The sequence below is a fragment of the Garra rufa genome, chromosome 21 (genome assembly GCF_049309525.1).
Source record: "Garra rufa chromosome 21, GarRuf1.0, whole genome shotgun sequence".
In the NCBI taxonomy this organism is placed as follows: domain Eukaryota; kingdom Metazoa; phylum Chordata; class Actinopteri; order Cypriniformes; family Cyprinidae; genus Garra; species Garra rufa.
Window position 1 is genome coordinate 15,696,135 of NC_133381.1, and position 12,112 is coordinate 15,708,246.

At 37.3% G+C, this 12,112-nt stretch overlaps 1 protein-coding gene across 1 annotated transcript in view; it reads right to left on the bottom strand.

The window, feature by feature from the left end:
- The window catches only part of ryr2b (ryanodine receptor 2b (cardiac)), a 78,410-nt gene that overhangs the window by 55,676 nt on the left and 10,622 nt on the right, over positions 1 to 12,112 (bottom strand). The window contains exons 24-41 of the mRNA XM_073826873.1: positions 11,830 to 11,989; positions 11,497 to 11,644; positions 10,912 to 11,120; positions 10,590 to 10,764; positions 9,528 to 9,736; positions 9,065 to 9,390; positions 7,655 to 7,769; positions 7,406 to 7,566; positions 7,129 to 7,288; positions 6,886 to 6,972; positions 5,647 to 5,873; positions 3,587 to 4,418; positions 3,293 to 3,493; positions 1,677 to 1,782; positions 1,454 to 1,594; positions 1,021 to 1,297; positions 339 to 453; positions 22 to 154 (exon numbers count right to left, since the gene is read on the bottom strand). Coding sequence (XP_073682974.1) covers positions 22 to 154; positions 339 to 453; positions 1,021 to 1,297; positions 1,454 to 1,594; positions 1,677 to 1,782; positions 3,293 to 3,493; positions 3,587 to 4,418; positions 5,647 to 5,873; positions 6,886 to 6,972; positions 7,129 to 7,288; positions 7,406 to 7,566; positions 7,655 to 7,769; positions 9,065 to 9,390; positions 9,528 to 9,736; positions 10,590 to 10,764; positions 10,912 to 11,120; positions 11,497 to 11,644; positions 11,830 to 11,989 — 3,782 coding nt within the window. The remainder of the gene's footprint in view (positions 1 to 21; positions 155 to 338; positions 454 to 1,020; positions 1,298 to 1,453; positions 1,595 to 1,676; positions 1,783 to 3,292; positions 3,494 to 3,586; positions 4,419 to 5,646; positions 5,874 to 6,885; positions 6,973 to 7,128; positions 7,289 to 7,405; positions 7,567 to 7,654; positions 7,770 to 9,064; positions 9,391 to 9,527; positions 9,737 to 10,589; positions 10,765 to 10,911; positions 11,121 to 11,496; positions 11,645 to 11,829; positions 11,990 to 12,112) is intronic.

Genomic DNA, 12,112 nt, shown 5'->3' on the forward strand with positions numbered 1-12,112 from the left:
TCAGTACTAGAATAAACATACCAAGTCCAACATTACTGTTGTCCAGCAGGTAGCTGAGATGATCAAACATGGCCTTCTGATTATGCCGACTGATTCGACAGAAATAACAAAGGAAACGGCAGCAGTGCGCAACCATCTTAGGGAACATGATTTCCTTAATGAGGCCAGAGGATAAGCATTAACAGAGTACCTCAGGGGAGTGAATAAATCAAAACACTGCACTTAATGTAGTGATTAAGTTCTAATTTGAGTGGTTCAATTATGCAGTTGACATTTTACAACCATAATGAACGCATAAGCTGATAATCACTGAAAGTACTTGATGTTATTATGATTACCTTAGATTCTCTAGCACCAAGGACATTCACCATAACTTCCATGACGGTTTCATGCATCCCCAGAGCTCTCATCAGATTAGGATGCTGATAGAAAACTTTATTGTTCATGATGTCACTACACAAGAGAATACACAGGTCTTAAAGTGAGGTTAGAACTGGCTTAGACATGGTAGTGCTTCAGAAATACTGGATGACGCATCATTAATTGGCCATATTGGCAGCACCGACTATAAACAATGCCACTGAACAGAGCATAACTCTGCTGAAAATGGTCAATTATTGTCATGTTTTGGACTGTACTAATTAATCAGACCAAAAACACATTTGGAGTACTACAGACTGACAAAAGTTATAACAAATCAAGAAGAAGAGTGCAAAAAACTGTCTGAGGAACAAAAGGCGTTTGTGGTTGGCCAAACTAAGGCAGGATTTCTAGGGCAAGAATCTTGACAACATTTGTATTTGTTCTTATCATTTCCAGTCAGGTAGGTGAAATATAAGACTAATATCTTAATTAATACTGCTTCACCTTTAGTTTCTCAAAATATTGTGCACTTTCCTACTTACAAAGTCCTTCTCTATATAAGTATCTCCAATATGGCCGCGCATCTGGGTAACTGACCAAACCGTGACATAAGTGCAAGGTCTTAAGGTAATTCCAAACCCAACCATCTTCTCTCACCCTAGACCTCTGATCATAAGTTCCTCCTCTTCTTTTCCCATCCTGGCGGTGAGCAATGAGCGAATGCGCGCTAGAGCCCACTGGAGGTTAAGAGCGTCTTCTACAGACGTCTGGCTGATACAGTAAGCCTTCTGCAGTGGTGCAGACATCTGGCCTCCCAGGCCGGCATACTGTTGATGCAGCAGGCTGAAAACAGCACGCACCAGAGCTGGGTCTTCTATCGTCCCCTCCTGGGCCCAGTGCAGCATGGTCTCTGATATCAGGTGCTGTAGAGAAACTAGAAAGAGGTCTGTTTTAACTTCACTTATTTGGTGTGCAATTGAAAGAACCTGTACAGAATGAAGATTAGTACAGTTCATAAGATAACAAAGTGATTCCAATATAATGAAAACACCACTTTTGAGAGCCAAAAGAGACTGGCAGTGTTTCCTACCAGGTTTGTTTACAATCTCCTCAGACAGGCCAGACATTCTCCTCTTTAAATTAATTATTTTATTCACTAGGCCTTGGAGGTGATTCCCGATTGACTGGTTGTCCTCATCCTCATTTTCTGAATCACTGTCTTTCTCAATTCCTGAATAATACAAATTAAAAGCATGAATAAATGTATTAGAGGAAATACAATATTGACATTGGTTGTCCTAATTGCCTCCTACCACAGTGGCTCAATAGATCCTGATGGAATTCCCACATCAAATCTTGGATGTCCTCTGGACATGGGCATTTCTGACACTCTTCTCGGAAGCTCAACATCATGTTTATCTGGACAGAAACAAAAAAATGACACAACTCATTAGGGAAAGTTCAATCTGCATGAAATGAAAATTCAACCTATTTTCTACACATATGTTATTGATCTCATTGAGAATTATTCATTTCACTTTCATTTTTATAAAGGAACAGTTCACCCAAAAATGAAAATTGTTTCAATTACTCACCCTCATGCCATTCCAAACCCAGACCTTCATTCATCTTCAGAACACAAATTAAGACATTTTTAATGAAATCCGAGAGCTTTCTGACCCTGCATAGACAGCAATTCAACTGACACATTCAAGGCCCAGAAAGGTAGTAAGGACATCGTTAAAATAGTCCTTGAGACATCAGTGGTTCAACTGTAATTTTCTGAAGCTATGAGAATACTTTTTGTGTGCAAAGAAAACTAAAATAACAACTTTATTCAACAATATCTTCTCCTCCGTGTCAGTCTTTTGACGCGCATTTACGACAATACCATAACACATGAAAGAAGTAAGAAAAAAATGCTGAATAAAGTCGTTATTTTTGTTTTCTTTGCACACAAAATCTATTCTCGTAGCTTCAGAAAATTACGGTTGAACCACTGATGTCTCAAGGACTATTTTAATGATGTCCTTACTACCTTTCTGGGCCTTGAATGTGTCAGTTGAATTGCTGTCTATGCAGGGTCAGAAAGCTCTCGCATTTCATTAAAATTAAAGGGGTGCTATTATGCTTTTTCACTTTTTGAACTTTAGCCATTGTGTGGTGTGTACGTTTGGGCATAAAAAACATCTACAAAGTTACAAATCTCAAAGTCCACTCCAAAGGGAGATATTTAGTTTTTAAAAAGTCCCTTTTCAAAAACTACAACGAACGGCTCATTTGGACTACAGCTTTTATTTTCCACATGCAATGATGTCACAAGAATTGCGAGTTTATATCCCACAAGTCTGACTTTATATATTACAATTCTGCAAAACAATTAGTTTGTATGATGCAATTCTGAGAAAAGAAGTCTAAATTGTGAGATGTGAATTGGCAATTGTAAAAAAATAAAAAAGTTGTCTATGCATAGAAAGCTCTCAGATTTTAACAAAAATGTCTTAATTTGTGTTCTGAAGATGAGCAAAGGTTTTACGGCTTTAACCTTGTATTTAATCCAAATGTCAACACTCAGTGTTGTAGTGAAATAACAGATTCTCTGGGAAAATGCTATTATTTCCATTACATCATGTCTTCAAAATGATAATTCATTAAAAATATTTTCAGAAAGTCAACAGAGAGGAAGTCATACAACAGGGATGTCAAAACTTGATCCTGGAAGAACACTGTCTGGCAGAGTTTACCTCCAACCCTAATTAGACATACCTAAATCAGTTAATCAAGGTCTAAAGATTTACTAGTAATTTCTGGGAAAGTGTTTTGGAGCTAAACTCTCCAGGATGTTGACCTTCCAGAATTGGACACCCCTGTTTGGGTAAATAATGATTGAAACATAACAGTCCAATCCAGTTAACCTTTGACCTCTCACCTGTTCCTGTGGTGGAGAACGGAACTCTTTAGTTTTGCGTGCAGTAAGAGCAGCAGACATGTTAAGTGCATCCATAACTTCATTGTAACGAAAACGTTGGTTGTCTTGAAGACGACCTACGAAGTCACCTGAGAACGACATCACAGCTTCTACTCTGTGACGCACCTGGCAGTCACACAGGTACTTCAAAAGGTGGCACACCTGATGATGAAAAAGAAAAAAGATGAGTAAAGCAACCATAAGGGCCATAGTTTTTTGGACAAAATGTTTATTTTTGCAATGAACTGTGCCAACCTGTAATTTAACAGCTTCTGGAAGCTTCATCTGAAGAAGACTTTGCTGAGGGACAGCATCCTCCCAGGCTCTACCCTCTTTTTCCTCTCTTTCTCCATTAATTTCTCTCAGTTCATCCATCTCTTCTGTTTTACATGTTCCTTTCATGTAACTAGCTGGCAGGATGAGCGTAAACACAGCCTCCAGATCAGCCCCCTGATACACACCCATCAGCAGGAGAGTGTGAAGTAAACCAAGCAGAGGAACCAGCAGGAGCTCTATGCTTCCCCCTGCAGGGTCCCTCACACCCTGCCCTACTGCTGTCACTGCCTCCTTCAGCATTGCTATTACAGCATCCTTTAAAACATCCAGTGGGAACTCTGGGCTGCCTTGGCGCTTATCACTCAACAAAGCCCTGCCCTCATCTCCTATATCTCCTTCTATTTTATAAGCTCTGATGAAGCAAGGTGATGTAAAACGCATTCTAGGCCATAAGGAAGTGCTGAAATCACTTCCTGGGAATCTCTGTACCTTCTTATTGTTTGTGTAGAGCGTTACAGAATGTGTGGTGTCCGTCATGGGAACAATGTATTCGTGGTTCATGGCCTGCCTGGCACTGACGTGAGCACTGAGGTGGGTGTTAATGAGGAGGTTGTAGTAACTTGTGCGCAGATGGCCTGGCATTTTAGAGCACTGCAAAGCAAACAAGAGTTGTGATTGGTCCACGTGGCTGCAGAGGGCGTGGCTTACATGTGTGTTTCCATGAGCTGAAAGGGCTGAGTAGAGGCGAAGGGTGTGGTCATGGAACTTCAGGATATCATGCCGTTCGGACAGTTCCAGAATGTCCACGCACCTGAAAGGGAGAAGAGGAAAACCAAGAAAAAATATTAACAACAACTGTATTATATACTTTAGACATTTATTTATTTATTTTTTAACAAACATCAAGGTTTTTTGGGAGGAGGGGGGGTTATAGAAGCCCGTTTCTGCCAATGAACGTAAAAATGAAAAAAGGTAATTGTAATTTTTTTATCTCACAATTCTGACTTTTTTTTCTCGCAATTGTGAATTTACATCTCGCAATTCCTTTTTTCTCAGAATTTACTCTTGATATAAACTAACAACTGCGAGTTTATATTCAGGATTCCTATCTTTATACGCAATTCTGACTTTTTATTGTAACACTTTTTCTCAGTTTATGCTTCGCAGTTCTGACTTTAGAACTGACTTTAACTCAGAATTTTGAAATATAAACTTGCAATTCTGAGAAAATTCACAATTCAGCCTTTCTTTCCCCTTAGAACTGGACTTTATAAGTCACAAAGAGAAAAAAAATCAGAATTGTGAGTTTGTGTCTCACAATTCTGACTTTATCTTTCATAATTGTGAGTAACATGTAATTCTGAGAAAAAAGTCAGAACTGAGAGATATAAACAGGCAATTCTGAGAAAAAAAGGTCAGAATTCTAAGTTTATATCTCATAATTCTGACTTTATTTCTTGCAATTGCGAGTTTATATCCCCCATTTTTTACTTTATATCTCTCAAGTCTGACTTTATATCTTCAATCTTCAATTTCAACAATTCTGTGAAAAAAATGTCAGAACTGCAAGTTCGTATCATGCAATTCTAAGAAAATTGCGAAAAAAAAGTCTGACTTGTGAGATAAAAAGTTGCATTACCTTTTTTATTTTTTTAGAAATTCACATACTAAATAGGCCCAAAGGTCAAGCAGGCTAAAGTAATCAGAAGGTTATCAGAATAAAAAAAAATAATATTTTATACTATCTTAAAAAAAAAATTAAAATACACTACAAAACAATCAAATTTTGGTAATTGTCATGTTTTAAATTTAAATTCAAAAATATAAAATACACCCTCAAAAAATTCAATTTTGTTGAATCTGAATCTTCTTAGCATTTTTTTCTAGCTCCATAGATAAAAATAGCAAAAAAAGTCGAAAAGTGTGTAAAATGTTTTATAGACTTGCATAAAGTTAATTTGTATAATGCATAACATTTATATATGGTATATGTTATGGTAAATGAGAAGAAACTTGACATCTCCAATGTGACCTCTGACCTGTTCTCCTCAGGTATATACAGGGTCATAATCTGTTGGGTCTGAGTGCAATGAGCTCTCCAGCCATATCTCTCCTCCAGACGGATCACTTCCACAGGCTGAGAGTGGTCAGGTACTCGGGTCCACCGCATAGGCGTTAGGTGCTGAACACACAATCTAGGAGGGCACTGAGGCTTTGCATTTCTTCTTTCACTCCGAAAAACTCCAGCTGATAATGGCATCACATTCTGTGGGCGACAATACACATCCATAATCTGCAGCCAAAAATTATAGAGAAAACTATATAGAAACAAAGTCATTTGAAGTTTTCTTTCTTAAAGGAGAAGTTCACTTCCAGAATAAATTTTACGGATAATTTACTCACCCCTTTGTCATCTAAGATGTTCATGTCTTTCTTTCTTCAGTCAAAGAAATTATGTTTTTTTCAGGATTTCTGTCCATATAGTGGACTTATGGCTTCTAAAATGCAGTTTGAATGCAGCTTCAAAGGGCTCCAAAGAAGAAGGGTCTTATGTAGAAAAATGATTGGTTATTTTCTAAAAAGAATTGACAATATAATTTTTAACCTCAAATGCCCGTCTTTATAGCTCTGTGTGAACTCTGTGTATTCCGGTTCAAGACAGGTATGGTATGTTAAAAAAGTATATAAATTGTCCATTATTTTTAGAAAATAACCAATCCTTTTGCTAGATAAGACACTTCTTTTTTGACTGCAAACTGCATTTTGAAAGTTCAAACTTGCGGGCACCATAGAAGTCCACTATATGGACAGAAATCTACTATATTGAGAGAAAACCTGAAATGTTTTCCTCAAAAAACATACTATTCTTTAGGACTGAAGAAAGAAAGACATGAACATTTTGGATGACAAAGGGGGGAGTAAATTATCTGTACATTTTTGTTCTGGAAGTGAACTTCTCCTTTAAGTGCAGTAATGCTTTTTTGTAAAAGCTCATAACTCTCTTTATGTAAAGATAATAATATATAAGTTATGCAGGGATATATAATACAATCTGTACTCTTGTTCCAACACAAGCTGGAAATGGATGTGTTGCAAACCATTTTAGGAAGACCAATACTGCATTTAAGGTTTTTATTTATTTGCACCAAAGGAGAAATTTCTGCTGATAAAATGTATTATTCGCAAGCTTGCAAGGACACTCACTGGGCTGAAAGATGCACTTTTTCAGAAATGTATTTGGTCTGACCATGGAAAACATAACTGATGAATTGGTTTACCGTGATACGCCCCAACTCAAACTGGAAGACATTAGAACTTGTGGCTTTAGCAAAGACAGCAGGGAAGAGCTTGGTTCCAGGTTCCACCTACAAATGGAGAGACATCACTGAGGTTAAACTAAAGCAGCTCAAACAGACTAAATTAGAAAAAAATATGAAAAATCGGTTTGTTTATGGCTAAAATCACAACTACTGTACATAGTCAAGACGTGCTAATATTTGAATGATATATTTGATATTTACCTGGTAGTATGTTGCAAGCTCCTTGCCATTAGCAGTGAAGGTCAGAAGGCCTGTTGCTGTATCAACCAGACATCCAATCTCCAGGCCATTGCTGTTGCGACTATGGGATAAACTACTGCCCTCTGCTGCACACACCATGTAACAGCTGCTACGCTTGACACTAACAAATACACACACACCATTTATTTATTCATATTAGCTTTTTCGTGTATTTTAAAAGAGTCTGTTTTTCTTTGTTTAAAGGTACAGCATCTCTTAGAGGCCCTGTGAGTCTTACCTCTCATGCACTTTCCCCCTTTCATCCCCAAGAGTGACTGTGACAGTGCAAATGCTGTCCAGGTCAAAGGTCACATCATGATGGTGGAACTTCGAGGTTACCCAACCGACCCACACATAAGAGGGCTCCTGACTATATGGGATTCTCACAGAGTAATAATACTACAGTGAGAAAGACGGAAAAAGACACAAACAGTCAAACCCATTCAGTGATCCAGTAACAATGAATAAGAAAATGATTACTGACTACCGTAGTACAATGAACAAGGCGGTTGTCTTCATCTTTCTCGATGGCCAGCACTTCCTCCAACAGACGTGCTGATGAGTGGCTGGTGTTTAACTCTGTTTTTTTCTTCATCAGAAACCTACAGAAACCAATTGATACAGGTATGTAATAAAGACAGTTTCAGTCAATGGTTTCTGCTTAGGTTACTCATGTTAGTCTAATTGACCATATGCACTGATTACTTACTTGTTTAGACAAGCCAGCTCAGTCATTTCTGGTCAACGGTACTGAGCCCAAATAGGAGTAACGTTTTCTCGTTTTCTCTACATAATGAATTCACAATCGGAGAAAAGTTTTGTCTGCTAATATGCGTGAGTCAATGCTATGATTGACAGTAATAACCGAACGAAAAATCTGACAAGCCGATGTCAAAAACAGAGCGGTGCATTAAATGATTCAGACTAAATTCAGAGTAACAAAACTACAGCAGTAACAAGTTTGTGTTGGTTAAATAAAGGCTATTTAATAGCTTTTACACTTCAAGAGAAAACTTGATGTAGATAAAAGATGTAGTTAATAAATTATATCTAAAATATTTCAAATTCATATTGATTCATATTGAATGCATTATTTAATTCCTATACCATTTAATATTTAATTCCTATACCATTAATATTTAACTCCTTTAACTAGGCTGTTTGTGTCTGAGCTTATTTATTTTATTTTTTGACTTTTTGCACTTGCTATACTATATACTTCAGTGCAGTAAAAGTACTAAAATGTGTTATACCAATAATTTTATAATAAATTGATAAGCAAGACTTGAAAAATCTAGGGAGTTGAAACGGCAGCTACAGCCAATACTCCTCTGCTGCCATCTTCTGGTTATAAGGGTATTTTCATGTCAATTTCATCTTAAAAAGTCTAGCTGAAAATACTTTTTTTCGAGTAAAAGGGGATATTTCAAGTGAATTTTATTGCACAGCTGTAGAGTTGAAAAATGATAAAGGCTTTAAATTATTACAAGATTTTAAAAATGTCAAAAAACAAGAATACTATTAAGATGTCGTTGAAGAGAAGCATCGCTAACTTCAGCCTATTATAGTGTTTAGCTGTCAATATTTAAATGTAGAACTACATGTACTCTCCTGGGATTACCAGGCACTTAAATTATATGCTGTTAAATAATATGAAACTGTTCATGCCGCTATGATTATTTATGATGTTGCAATTATTATTTTTCTCAGTTTCTGATAAGAATGAGGCAGGAGAGGAGTCTCAAGAGACTCCGCCTATATATAGCACATATAAAGTGAACTTCACCAGAAGTTTACAAGCTGGTTTATCATTGTGCAAAAGTTCTAAAGAATGCTCCGTGCATTTGGTCAATTGTGTTTGGTGTTCTATTAGCAAGAAGGTGTGAACCGAGCTCACCGCTGTTTGAGTCTAGATGGCTTTTCCTGACTGTGGTCTTTGTGATTATTGAGCTCATCTCTGGATCCTGCGTATCTGTGAGCTTTCATCAGTAGCTCAAAATCAGAATCTGCTTCTCCTTCCTCTGAATCTCTGAGGTGGCACGCCACACTGCTGCTTGGGGGCACAGTGACCTCACCTGGGCTAGAAAGCACCTGTGCGCACTCTATTGGCATGCTCAGACGGTAAAATCCAACATTGCTTACGCCCCTTTCCTGCTGCCCAAAACACCTCTGTGTTACTTTCAGACATGGGGTGTTGTCAACTGATCCATCGACACGAATCACCTGGGAAGAAATTTGAATATTATAGAACATTGTCTGAGACCATAAAATAATGCAGGTTCTTGCCTTAGATGACATATTAATAATAAATTAAATATATCTACAAATACATCACCCACACTTGATGTAAATTAACTAACCTGTATGTTAGGATGGTCATTGGGTATAGGAGTGAACAAAGGCTCTCTCCAGCTCATCCATAGTGGTATATCTTTACTCATGTTCAAACCAAAGGGCTGGTATCCCTCTTGTAGGCCACAAAGACTGAAGTATTTTAGTGAGTCAATCTGATGACCCAAATTCAAACGACCCACCTGGTTGATCCCTATACTACAAACAGGTAGAAAACCTAGTATTCATCAAAGAGAAAACAGTGAGAAATGTATGTTATACAATGTAGAAAAATACACATGTATGTATATACAGTGGTGGCCAAAATTATTAGAACACTAGAATTTTCACCAGCTAAAAAAGTGTTAAGTCAGTTATTTCTATGTTTTGCTGTAGTGTGTCAGTAGAAAATATCAGTTTACATTTACAAACTCATTTTGCCATTAATTGTAATAATCCAGTGAGATTTTTGTTTGCACAAGGAGTCAGACAACAGCCAGTGCTCCACACAGAGATCTGATCTCATCATCATCATCCAGTCTGTCTGGAAAGACATGAAGAAACAGAACAAACTGAGACAGACTACATCCAGAAGAACTGTGGCAACGTCTTCAAGATGCTTCAATAGACCTACCTGCAAAGCTACAGTACAGTTTAAAATGCTGTAAAATGAGGATTCTGTCAAAAATAATGTCATAAATAGATTTTCTTTATCAAGTAACTTCTATTAACTAAATTAAATCAACATTTGATGTGACCATCCTTTGAGATTAAAGCAGCGTTTGCCCTAGATGCACTTGAAGCATCTTGGAGACATTGCCACAGTTCTTCTTGATTTAGCCTGTCTTAGTTTGTTCTGTTTCTTCATGTCATTTCAGACAGACTGGATGATGATGAGATCAGATCTCTGTGTGGAGCACTGACTGTTGTCAAACTGGATTATTACAATTAATGGCAAAATGAATGTTTGGAAATGTAAACTGATATTTCCTACTGACACACTACACCAAAGGACAGAAATAACTGACTTTAGCTGGTGAAAGTACTAGTCTTCTAAATTGTGGAATGGAAAATGATCACAAAGAACTCACCATCAGATTTATTGAAGTCTTTTAGCACCAGTTCAGAACCACGACTGTTTAGAAGTAGCTCTCCATTAAGAGTAATCATCATAGTGCATGCAGTCAGGTCCAACAAACAGCCAACTACATCCCCCCTCTTCCAACGGCTATCCAATCGCTCTGCCCCACAATGCCACCACTGCCCCTAAAATATGTGCGACAGATAAAAAAAAAAAAAGAAGATATATTATGTTATCTTTTTTATTTCATGATCCTTAACTGTTCCTAAAGGCAACTTGTTTATGTACCTCAGTACAATTTGCTTTGACATTTGAAATTACTACTGAAATACCTTAGAACCATCAAAGACGAAGGCCTGATCATCTGAACCAAGATCCACATCAGGTTTACACCCAGGTCGTGCCCAGCCCACTCTCATCTCTCCATCAGTTACAGCCTCAAACTCAAAGTACCATTTTCCATCACGCACTGCAAAGGGGTGCTCCACACGGAAAATCCGAAATCTCTCTGCAGTCACAGACTTCATATTGCTACTTGAAGCTATGGGAGAGAAAAAACAATGTTTCATGTTTGATTTACATATATACAATACCATCAAAAGTTTGGGGTTGGTAGACTGTTTGGTTACCCACAGTCTTCAACATATCTTCTTTTATGTTAAACTGAAGAAAAAATCTCATAGAGGTTAGTAATACAGAATTATCATTTTTGGGTGAACTATCCATTTAGATTTTTTTGTGGTAAGATATAAATCCTTACTGTCAGTTTAATTTAATCCATCCTTGCAGAACAAAGTTATTAATAAAAATATTCTTTTTTTTCTAAAAGTGAATTTTGTTAATAAGTTTGAAATATAACCAACTCTCCAAATGACAATTCTCCAGACTATATTCTCGAAAAAGGATAATGTTCCCACCATGTTCTTGCTCCAGCGGTTCCACAGTATATCCAAACCCAAGAAGGGTACCCAATGCATCCCTCATAGCATCTCTACCCGCCTGTTTGGTCTTCTCATCCAACAGGGAAAATGGCACTAGTTGAGTACTTCTCTTATACATTATATCCTAAAACAAAACAAAACAAAAAAAAAAAAAAAAAAATATATATATATATATATATATATATATATATAGTGAGAAGCAGTTTACTCGTATAGATGGACAAAATTAGCATTTTCACTCCAGTGATAAATAATTCCCAAGATCAGATTTATATTGCTTGTTTTCATGAAAAATACTTTAATTTCCACCTGCTGTGGTCCACAGCTCCAACCCTGCCTGATTCGCTCTCTGGCCCATATGTTGTGTTCATTCTCAGCCAGTTTGTCCACCAGCTCTTCCTGAGCAGCAGTTAGCACAACACGGGACTGATCCACCGGGGCTGGTTTGTATCCATTCCATAGCTCATACCTGGACAGGTGATGTAATTAAGGTTTATGTAACTTTAATTAAATAAACTCAGGTTTACTCAACACTTTTCACTGTTGCATTCATGTTAAAGGATTACTCCACTTCCAGATGATAATTTACTCA